Source organism: Leucoraja erinacea, chromosome 18, assembly GCF_028641065.1.
Source record: "Leucoraja erinacea ecotype New England chromosome 18, Leri_hhj_1, whole genome shotgun sequence".
Classification (NCBI taxonomy): Eukaryota; Metazoa; Chordata; class Chondrichthyes; order Rajiformes; family Rajidae; genus Leucoraja; species Leucoraja erinaceus.
The window spans coordinates 25,823,017-25,835,038 of record NC_073394.1 but is presented as its reverse complement, the minus strand read 5'-3'; the positions used below and the strand labels follow the sequence as shown (position 1 = coordinate 25,835,038).

The following is a 12,022-nucleotide window of genomic DNA, read 5'->3' as shown; positions in this document are numbered from 1 at the left end:
TGGGTGGCAGTGTGAAATGTGAGGAGGATGCTATGAGAATGCAAGGTGACTTGGACAGGTTGGATGAGTAGGCAGATGCATGGCATATGCAGTTTAATGTGGATAAATGTGAGATTATCCACTTTGGTAGCAAAAACAGGAATGCAGATTATTATCTAAATGGTGTCAAGTTGGGAAAAGGGGAAGTGCAACGGGATCTGGATGCCCTTGTTCATCAGTCACTGAAAGTAAGCATGCAGTTACAGCAGGCAGTGAATAAAGCAAATGGCATGTTGGCCTTTATAACAAGAGGAGTTGAGTATAGGAGCAAAGAGGTCCTTCGGCAGTTGTATAGGGCCCTAGTGAGAACACACCTGGAGTATTGTGTGCAGTTTTGGTCCCCTAATTTGAGGAAGGACATTCTTGCTATTGAGGGAGTGCAGCGTAGGTTTATAAGGTTAATTCCCGGGATGGCGAGACTCTCATATGCTGAGAGAATGGAGCGGCTGGGTGTGTATACTCTGGAGTTCAGAAGGATGAGAGGGGATCTTAATGAAACATATAAGATTATTAAGGGGTTGGACACGCTAGAGACAGGAAACATGTTCCCGATGTTGGGGGAGTTCAGAACGAGGGGCCACAGTTTCAGAATAAGGGGTAAGCCATTTAGAACGGAGATGAGGAAACACTTTTTCTCACAGAGAGTTGTGAGTCTATGGAATTCTCTGCCTCAGAGGGCAGTGGAGGCCAGTTCTCTGGATACTTTCAAGAGAGCTAGATAGGGCTCTTAAAGATAGGGGAGTCAGGGGATATGGGGAGAAGGCAGGAGCGGGGTACTGATTGGGGATGATCAGCCATGATCACATTGAATGGCGGTGCTGGCTCGAAGGGCCAAATGCCTACTCCTGCACCTCTATTGTCTATTGTTTCAAGTCAATGACCTTTCCTCAGATCTTCTCTTCATTTTTTTTGTCTCAAAGCCCAGCATCTGCAGTTTTATTTGTAATTCCACTTTTACTCATTTTATCAATGTCAAAAATCACCTTCTGATATTATGGAATTAATTAAAAAAAAGTCAGACCCTGCTTACACCCAGGGGAAGACAATGTGGGATCCAAATACACGAGTCCAAAAAATCCCCAGGGGAAAAGAAATCAAGACAAGTGATGGATGAAACAAAGATCATCCAGGCTGTCCACTACTTGTGGAAGAAAAATATTTGTAGAAACGACTGACATTTGATTTTACAGCATGCATATATATGCATTCCAGCTGTGCTTGCTATCACAAGGTCTAGATCTACGTATACAAATGTTATGTGAACAGCATGACTTGTCTATGTTGCACAGATGCATTTGTATGTTCATGTGTGCAATATGTGAGAATCTATAACTTTGTCACATATAGACAGAGGATTTTAGATCTGCACAGGAGAATCTTGATTGTTGGGATGTGTCCAAGCACGACTGGATTCATGCCTATCATATTCAAGTCTTTCATCAGTGTTTGATCGAATCACAACAGAGGAGACAGAACCAGGTTGTATGCACCCCCATCCTTGCTTCCTCCTTCAACCCTTGTTCTCCCCCTCCTTTCAACCCTAGCCCCAAATCTCCTTTGGAACAAGATATCTTTGTCTGAGGCACAGGTCTAAAGCAAGTAGAACGATTTTTAAAATTTAACAAAGGGAATGATATATATGTTTTTTCCCTCACCCACACAGCTGTGCTTGTCAGGGGAAAGCTGCATTCCTGCTCTGCAGTCGCACACAAATCCGCCTTCCTTATTCACACACTGCCCTTTGCAAGACGCTGTGGAACACTCATTGATATCTGAAAGAGACAAAGGTTGACAACGATGGATAAAAGTCATCACAGAGATAACTCAGAGCAGACATTTGGATGGTACTTTGGTACTCTCTTGGTTTATGTAGCTCACTGGGGGAAAACATGGCTTAGAACAAGGTGCCTTACAAAAAGCGGACAGACTAGACCACAATCAACCTTCTACCTTTGCAACTGATTCCAATGCTGGTTTCAATCATGGTGAAGCCCACAGGACACACACGAGACATCTCTTCACAGCCACCGTGGTTGCAGCTCATATCACAACCATATTCCCCACACCAAGCAGAAACCTCTAATTGAAGAGGAAAAAAAAACATTGTTATAGTATTTTTCATAGCCTCAGTTCATCCCAATGTACATTATACTCTTTTTCATTCAGATTATTTTTTTGTCATATAGTCCAGAGTGCAATAAAATTTCATGTTTACATGAAGTTCAGAATAAACTGTATACATACAGTAATGATAAATACAACCATAAATACCTGACAATTGTAAAACAGCAAAATGGTGCAAAGATTGTAGTGCAATCAGAAGTAGTGCAAAAAAGAGTTAAGTACAATAATGGAATAACCAAATGAATTAGAGTTATGAGTAAGAGTACATGGCAAGTAAAGTCGTCAAGTTTATTGTCATATGCACAAGTAAGATGTTTAGGTTGTTAATGATATGGAAACAAAGGAAATTGAACAGGTTTTTCTGTCAATTCCCATTGATTTGGTTTTACCATAGTGCAACAATGCCACACTCATCCAAATATCAATGATTTCAGCTAATCTGAAAAGGGTCACGACATGAAACGTCACAGTCCTTCTCTCCGGAGATGCTGTCTGTCCCGCGCTGAGTTACATCAGCATTTCATGTCTACCTTCAGTTTAAACCAGCACCTGCAGTTCCTTCCTACATATTAGTAAGCAATATTGGATCAATAGAATCCAGCACTGCGGTGATAATTGACAGGGCAGAAATTTATCAAGACTGAATTTGTCATGCTTTTCTTCAGCAGAAATATGTGAACATTTTTTCATCTTGTTGGATTGAATTGTTTGGCTTGAGGCACTACTAATTTTGGAACACAAGTCTTCAGCATAGCAGCAAAATATTTAATATGTCCCATGTATATAAAGGCTTCCTGATATAATGTGAAGTTTTACTAATTGGCTATGATAATGGTGATAATTCTGAAGCAGAAATGCATCATACCTTCAGCAGCTCTTCCTGTTATGGTTGCTATGTTTCAACTTTATAGTTTCAACTCAGTAATTGAAATTTAAGGATGGAGATAGAAACATAGAGAATAGGTGCAGGAGTAGGCCATTCGGCCCTTCGAGCCTGCACCGCCATTTAATATGATCATGGCTGATCATCCAACTCAGTATCCTGTACCTGCCTTCTCTCCATACCCCCTGATCCCTTTAGCCACAAGGGCCACATCTAACTCCCTCTTAAATATAGCCAATGAACTGGCCTCAACTACCTTCTGTGGCAGAAAATTCCAGAGATTCACCACACTCTGTGTGAAAAATGTTTTCCTCATCTTGGTCCTAAAATATTTCCCCCTTATCCTTAAACTGTGACCCCTTGTTCTGGACTTCCCCAACATCGGGAACAATCTTCCTGCATCTAGCCTGTCCAACCCCTTAAGAATTTTGTAAGTTTCTATAAGATCCCCCCTCAATCTTCTAAATTCTAGCGAGTACAAACCGAGTCTATCCAGTCTTTCTTCATATGAAAGTCCTGACATCCCAGGAATCAGTAAGCAGGAGATGATCTTGCTTAATTGCCCACCTAATTTCACAACATGTTGAAAGGTATTCTCAGTGCAGATCCATTTTTTGAACAGTGACTGTGTGGTAGTCACTTATACTATACACTATACTTATACTGTGACTTTTGTGGTAGATTGGCGAGCACAAGTTCAATTGTTTCTTCCCTTAGTCCCACATGCCCAGCCTGAAAGCTATAGGTTAAATATACTGTGGGTGACCAATGTCTGTGCACACCCAGAGTATTTAATGCAGTACATTGCCCAGTATTTGTTTAAAAAAAAAATATTGATAAATTACACAGTGAACAACAGATTTCCCTGCTTCTGCTTGACCAGGCAACATGGGATATAATTGTTATCACCAGTCAGGCAGTGCTAGTAATGAGTTGTGGCTTGATTAATTTGTGAATACCTCTCCCACTTATCTCTACATCTTATTGTGAGAAACCTTTGAGAGTCAATTGTGATATGTGCAGCTTTGTCACTTCTGAAGTAAATGTATGCAATTGCCAGTGGTCCACTGAGTTTTATTCCGGTCATAGGTTTGCAACAATTTGCTGCCTTTTGAGAAAAAAGTTATGTGTCACCATATTGACATGGGACTGTAGACACTTAGACACAATACCAAGGCCAGCAAGTTCTCACAAAAAGGAAATTAATGAATCATTTGTGATATTACGGCAACCTTAAGGTAGCTTTACTGATTTTGCTAATACTGTATTTTTAATTTCAGTGTTATTTTATTCACCACTCAAATTCACAGATAGCCATTGTGAGAATCAACATCAGATCTCTGAATTATTAGTCCATGGCTTAGGAATGCTAGCACAATACCATATGCACTCTGCTACCACATCTAATTCCGATAAGTTACATAGGAGGACTATTAACTCCCACATCAACAAAATGAAATGCCATTCCTCCCTCAGTCTCAGCTTGCATCAAAAAGATATTTGTGGAACTCAGGAATCCTAACAAAAGCCCTGGGGCAAGAGTTAAACATTTGAGGAAGTGATTAATGAAACTGGTCAGTGATTTTAAAGAAAGCAGGTCAGTGACCAGAGAGGCCAAGTATGATGGTAATGTATTAAAATAGAACACATAGATCACAATTAAAACTATACCAGCCACTGTATTAAATTAACATAATAGGCAGGCTGAGGGAGAATGCTGAAAGAAATTGGTTTAACATCTGGTGAATTTATTCAAGGATATACAACAATTTGGGTGAAAGTAATGTACATGACTGTTTTAAGCAAAATTCTTGGCATGCAGGTTCATGTGGTGCAAAAAGTAAACATGCTGGTAGTGAACGCTATTAAGGCAGCAAAATAGTGTGCTGGCTTTTACTGCAAGTAGGTTGGAGCTTCAGTGAAATTATGCCTGAAGATTGCACAGCTTTGGTCTCTTTACCGAAGCAAGAGTCTACTTGTCTTTGAATCAATGTAGTGAAGCTATATTGGAAGGTTTCCTGGTGTTTAAAAAAAGGTATTTCTATGAGGAGAGATTTAGTAGCCACACAGGAGTTTAGAAGAATGTGATCTCATTGAGATGCACAAGATTCTGAGAGGGTTGACAAATAAGATGCCAAAAAGCTGTTTCCTCTAGCCAGAGTGTCTGCAACTGGAGAACATAATAGATTTTATTTAATCATTTTATTGCATGAGGGGTTGTAAATTGCGGAATTGAGTGCCACAATGGGCTGAGTGCTCAGTCATTAGGTATATTTAAGGTTGAAATCAATAGATTCCTGGACACCACAGCAGAGTCTTCTCCTCCTCTTTTTTAAATGCTGTTATTGTGTATGTTGAGGGCAGCACAGCGGCGCAGCGTTACAGTTGCTGCCCGACAGCGCCACAGTTGCTGCCCGACAGCGCCAGAGACCTGGGTTCGATCCTGACAATGGATGCTGTCTGTCCAGAGCTTTTACGTTGTCCCTGTGACCGCGTGGGTTTTCTCCGGGTACTCCAGTTACCTCCCAATAATTGGTTTCAATAAATTGTAAATTGTCCCTGGTGTGTAGGGTAGTGCTACTGTGTGGGGTGATCGCTGATCACTGGTCAGCGTGGACTCGGTGGACCAAAGGCCCTGTTTCCATACAGTTTCTATGAAGTCTTACCCAGGAGATGAGTCAATGATAGAAAATGCAAACACAAGGAACTGCAGATGGTCGTTTACAAATTAAAAACACAAAGTGCTGGAATAACAGCATCTCTGGAAATCAGGAGTCTGAATAAGGGCCCAGAACTGACATATCAATTTTCCATGTCTTCTAGAGCTGCTGTCTGACCCCTTGCGTTGAGTTGAGTTACTTACATCAACACTTTGTGTTTTTTTTAATAGAAAATGCAAACTAAAAAGGAGCGAGGGGAGTACGGAACTATACTTTAAAACTGATTTAGTCAAAATAAAAAACAGAGTATTTTCGTTAGGGTCAGAATGGGCGGTGGTTGATGGAGTGCTACTGTGTTCAAAACGAGAACTGCTACTGTTTACATTGGAAGCACGCTAAAAGCAAACCTATCTATTCATGTTAACAAATGGCAAGTAACAGAGAACAGATGGACTGGATACTGTAAGAAATAAAAGAAAAAGTAGAAACTGCTCAGTGTGGGAATTTTTAAATAAGAACTCAAATAGCAGAAATATTCTCCAGATATGGAAGCACGAGTGGAAACAAAGTAAAAATTTTGGGCAGTAAATTCTTTTTTGACCTAGGAAGGGTGTTTTAATGCCTGAATTATCAATTGTTCCTCCATTGATGTTGCTTGTTCTGGTGAAAGATTTCAGTTTTTTTGTTCCTTTTATGTTCCAATTTTCAGTTGCACATTGAACATAAAACAGTCAATACTTCAACAGAAATGGGTGCATGTTTAATCTATGTAGTTGTGAGTCAGTGTGTTTACAATAAATATTGGCCCCTAACTTATCCCCCGAGCTGGAAATAGAGATATCAAGGGAAGTCAGATGCAACTGTGAGAACATGAGAGCAAAGTAAAAAAATTGAAACAAACATAATTACATTTTCAAATTCTGTACAAGAAGCAACACGAATATATTCATGAATGTAATGGAAAAAGAGACGAAGAACAAGGACCCAAGCAGGACTGAAACAAGGCAACAACAGCAATGAAGAGATAGGCATAACTTGAACCTGTGTGAATTCACATAGCTACACCTTTGACCTGCAAAAGTGAGTAGAATTAAAGGTAAAATTGATCAATGTAAGAATGTGTTCAGCCAGGCAAAAGAGAATGGTGGTGGAAAGGGTATGTTTAGGTCTCCATTCAAATAAGGTCTCTCAGTTAACCCTTGTGAGTGATAGGGTACAGCACGATTAGTCATCTATTGTAAACAACTCTCTTGCAAGCAGGAACTGGAAATATCAGAGTGCCAGGGAGCATTAGAGGCATCACAGATGAAATTGGGGAATTAAGGAGGACTAAAAATATGGAAACAAAAACAAATCCTGGAAGAACTCAGCCAATCAAGCAGCATCTGTATAAATAATTCTTCCAGCATTTTTTGTTTGTTTCAGATTTCAGAAGTTGCGGTTTTGTTTTCCAGAGAGTCAAGTGAGAAAGAAAAGAGTTTTGAGCAGCAAACACAGGTTGAAACCAGGGTCAACTAGGACAGGGATACAAGTGGATTTTTGGGAGGAGATAGAAGAGTGCTGTGCAGGTTGGGAGACGATGAAGCAGTAGGCTATGGAGGGAAGATCTCCTGAGCGAATGCATTCAATTAATATTTGGGAGACAATGCCCTGCTATTCAGTATTCGGCACATGGTCCAATGAGAAGTGTGAGAAGATGTGAGCTAAGAGGTTAGTTCATCAAACCTCAACCACAGTTGTCTACATGTTTGTTGGTAATATCAAGGTGGGTTCTTATTGAGCAAGCTGAGATAAGAATAAGATGGAGTAAGGGCAGTGGAGAAATTAAACTGGTCAATGTCGCATTGACAGTTAGGGATTAATAGATCTAGAGCCGATGAAAGACTGGAAATACTACGTTCAGTTGAATCAAGAATTCAGGAGATAAATGAGTCCAAAGGCTGTGGTAAAGAATTTTGACCAAAGAAATAGGCATGAAGATGAAGATGGTGAAAAAAGAGTTCAAAGTCATGTTGGGTTCAGATTTTATTTAGACGACAATATATGGGGATGAAGGTGCAACCTCTGATGAGAACTGATAGAAAGGGAAGATTCAAAGGAATGATAAAAACATGGTAAAACGTGGGTTTGAGGATGAGATGGGGTCAGCGGAAAGTGAAGGAGGAGGAGGGGAGGAGGAGGAGGAGGAGGAGGAGGAGGAGAAGGGTCTGGGAGAGCTTTATAGAATTCAAAGCTTTTGAAGTTTATGATCTTATAGGTCTGAAAAAAAAGGAAAATTGTTTGTTGAAATATTTAACACACTGAAGGATAATGTGGATCTGTGGACGGGCAGTTTTTTATTGGAGCAATAAAAGAACTATAAATCCACAACAAAAACATAAAATATTACAAACACAAGCAGCATAACAAGTTTTAAGTTGCCATGAAAGAGGGAAAGGATAAAATGGCCAAAAGGAAAATTCTGTAATTGGGTGGATGGTTGGAATGATTGAATGACAACAGTGATGTTGGAGTCGGGTGAAAGAAGGTGCTAAAGCCTGGTGAATATCAAAACTATGTTTGGGGAAGAATGTAAGTGAAGAAAATCTTAAATAACAGGGAATGCTATTCATGCCAGAGAGAAAGATGTACTATCCAAAATTGCTGAATCCTAGCTTAAACTCCTTAGTTACGCTTTCAGCATGCCTCTGAATATTATTTGCAATAACTTATCTTCTATTTTTTTTAAATTATACCTCTATGATGCAATTTTATTTGTTAAAGCACATTCCCATTGTTCAAAGGCTGTTACTCACCAGTTAAGCCAAAATATTTGGAAGTAATGCAGGTGCGCCCATTGGCTAAGAGTTGATATCCCTGATAACAAAGGCACCTGTAGCTGCCAATGTTGTTCTTACAAATTTGCTGACAAAGGCTTTGTCCTCCATATCGGGAACATTCATCAACATCTAGAAGTAAACACAAGAACGAAGGGCAGTTACCACAAGTCACAGTCATATACATTTCAATTTAGCTATTGCGAGTTCAAAACTTGTGCTCAGATCCAAACACCATTGACTTTCTTGATAAAAAAAAAATTTTTTTTATAAATTTTAATAATGGGATGAAATATGGAATCCTCAAAATACTGGCTAGTGTAGCAAAAACTTTAAAAATTATTTTCTCATCTGGGCAATGCAGAATGGAATTGCATGTTTCTAAGGTTTACATCGTACACTGGTCTCAGGAAATTGAAAGGGAAGGAAATGAACATTTACTCCAGGAAAATTACGAAATGCAATGAGCGGTTCTTTGAATGGTTATTTGTGGCAATCATAGTGTAAAATATGATGTTAAAAAGCAAAATCACGTCCCAATTGAAAGAATTTCAAATTACATTACCCTCATCTCCTGTTGGAAATGTAATCAGTTAAAGGTGATCCTATTTCAATGCTGACTCTTGCTATGAAATGTGTCGATAGGAATTTTTTATCATTGTGGCAGGCTGTGACAGGAAAGATGATGGGAGGAGAGTTTAAGAATTTGCCTCCAGTTCTTAAGGTGTAGACATTGTTCTTTTGATCTATGTGTTGGTTACACAGATTCAAGGTGCATGATTGCTATTAAGAACAAGATGATGTCAGGTTTTAAAATGTCAGCAATATCTACACAGTTTACTGCTATTAACAAAAGTGGAGATGGAAGTAACATTTGGAAGGAAAGATTCTATCAGACACTTCATCAATTGGATATTGAACAATGTTAATGCACTGTGGACGCGACATAATGCAAAATATTTTATCCTGCTATGTTATGTTCTCCGTGAAAAACGCATCATTTGTAAATTGTGATTGAAAATTAAAACCGCATCACTCTTCACCACAGTTTGCACATTGGAAGTGTATTTAAACTAAATGTTCTGATCTAATGATGTTATGGGTACAGTTGTAGCATGTATTCCACATTAGCTTATTACTATAATGCCCTTGGGAAGCCTAGCTTGGCAGGAAGATTAATCAGAAATTTGTACAAGTGTCCAAATTATTTCCTAATAATTTAAATTAATGGCCCAACATTTTTTACAAATAACCATCATTTCTGGTACAGGTAATTGCCAGTTAGGGTTCGTGACACAAGAGTGAGGTTATTTAGACTGAGACTCTAGTGAGGACACAAGTCATATTGATTATGATTAATAATTATAATCAATAATTATCTCCTTCACATTATTGCTAAACAGGATTTTGTTGTGTAAAGCATCGTCCTGTATGCAGCGTGATTCATATTATTTTACTCTACTTAATTTGATCCCAGGTCTTGCTCCAATTCTCTGTACAATCACTTTAAATTGGCTAATGGTATAATAGTAAAGATTCAAAGCTGTAAAAGTTATACTACTTCAGTTTATTGAGCCTTGGATTTTCAGTGCAAATTTGCACTTTTCAATGAAAAAGAAATCTATATTTCATTGCAAGCTAAACATTTATAGATGGATTGCTTGGTATTCTGGCTGATGGACTACGTCTCACTTTCTTAAATAAAAAAGACACAAAGAGCTGGAGTAACTGAGTGGGTCAGACAGCATGCCTGGAAAACACGGACAGGAGACCCTTCAGGTAGGGACTCCCTTTCACTCAGAGTGTAGAAGGGTTCTGACTTGAAAGGTCACCTATCCATGTTGTCCAAGGTTGCTGCCTGACCCGCTGAGTTTTTTTTGCAAATGAGCATCTGTAGTTCCTTGTTTTCTCACTTTCCCATGTTGTTTTCTGAAGATTCATTTCTTGTCCAGACTGTAAATTAGACTGTAAACAAAATGGTGTCCATTATTTATTGGACTAGTTCATTTAATTTTTTTATGAGCTATTTCATGACATCATGCTGCAAGTACAGAATGGAAATATGTATGGTCACTGTTAGCATTTTGAACAGAACAACTGTGCATCCGGTCAGCCATCAGATTGATGAATTGCTAATAAGTAGCTCATATTCGGACCGGGGAGTAAAAAAATCCAATTAAGGGTGATCAGACACATAAATCAACATAATCAAAGATTATAATGAACCAAAAGATTTTGTTGATGGAGTAAAACTAAGTTTTTTTTACAGTCTCTGGCAACAATATAGAGCTGATTGAAAGACAATCCACATTTCCATAAATTAATCTCCAGTGCCAGAAAGAATGTTTGACAATGATGAAAAAGTATCTCATTCTTAAAAATGTGACCAGATAGATATTGTCCACATTTAACTTTCTGGAGTTCACTTTATTGAATGATTGCGAGTTAAATGGTATAGTTCAGTTTTCATGAAGAAACTTGTTTTGGTTAACAACTTTCACATGCTTCAACATTGCCTCTCCACAAGTTGCACATAAACAATAGTTTTGTTGGCTTTCCTGTTATTTGCAGCAAATTATGGCTAATTGGCATTGTACTTCACACATTTTGTAGTCATAAATAATGGTCAATTTGTTTCCTTTCCTTGATGGATCTATTTACAATTATCTTTCTAATATTTTGGTCTGAAAATCTGACGTATTGAAATAATTGTGGCGTTATCGGTTCAATTCCACATTAAAAATTGGCTTAATGTGTGAATGAAGTGTGAATGCTTCAATATTGCACAGTATTTTTTTTGTTCTGGGAGTGCATGGTGGCTGGTATTGTCTGGTGTAGAAATGACGTATTGAAATATTCAGCAAGAAATCCTTGTGTTACTGAGCACTTGGTACATGCTGGAATTACATTTGATGACATTCATGCAGACATAAAAAAGGAACAAAAGCTTTAGCCTGCTGAACAATAAAAGTGATAATTATTCTGTCCATTTTAATTTGGAGGAAAATTAATATGCTACACAATTAAAACAAATTGTTTTCAGTATAGATTACTGATGAAAAGTCAACCGAGGTTTCACAGCAAAGTAATAGACTGTGATATTTTAATTCATTGTTTTACAAATTTGAAATGGAACAGCAAAGTCAAAAGTTAGATGAAAAGATTATAGAATCAACAAAAATATCTTCAAATTCCCATGGGTGTTGAGAAATTCTTAAGTGCCCACTCATTGGACTTGAGGTTCATCTACACTAAATGGGTGTTGTAATGTATATCATTCTAACACCAAACTGAACGTCACAAACAACTTATAAAAAGTAGACATCTTTTCTTTTTGAAATAGTTGTCATACAAAATAGGTCTGTGTAATTAAATGGGTATCTCCGTAGCTACTAATGGCAATCGAGGATTTGCGAGAAGAGGGGTTACTTGTCAATTGCACAAGAGTAATGAGCAGGGCAAGGTTAAGGCACACATGCCAATTTATGTATGTGGATAAG

The 12,022-nt window shown here is 38.3% G+C and overlaps 1 protein-coding gene across 1 annotated transcript in view; it reads right to left on the bottom strand.

Annotated features, from left to right (window-relative positions):
- LOC129705833 (kielin/chordin-like protein) overlaps nucleotides 1-12,022 on the bottom strand; it is a 213,594-nt gene that overhangs the window by 130,789 nt on the left and 70,783 nt on the right. The window contains exons 6-8 of the mRNA XM_055649667.1: nucleotides 8,502-8,654; nucleotides 1,990-2,118; nucleotides 1,695-1,811 (exon numbers count right to left, since the gene is read on the bottom strand). Of these exons, the coding sequence (XP_055505642.1) occupies nucleotides 1,695-1,811; nucleotides 1,990-2,118; nucleotides 8,502-8,654 (399 nt within the window). The remainder of the gene's footprint in view (nucleotides 1-1,694; nucleotides 1,812-1,989; nucleotides 2,119-8,501; nucleotides 8,655-12,022) is intronic.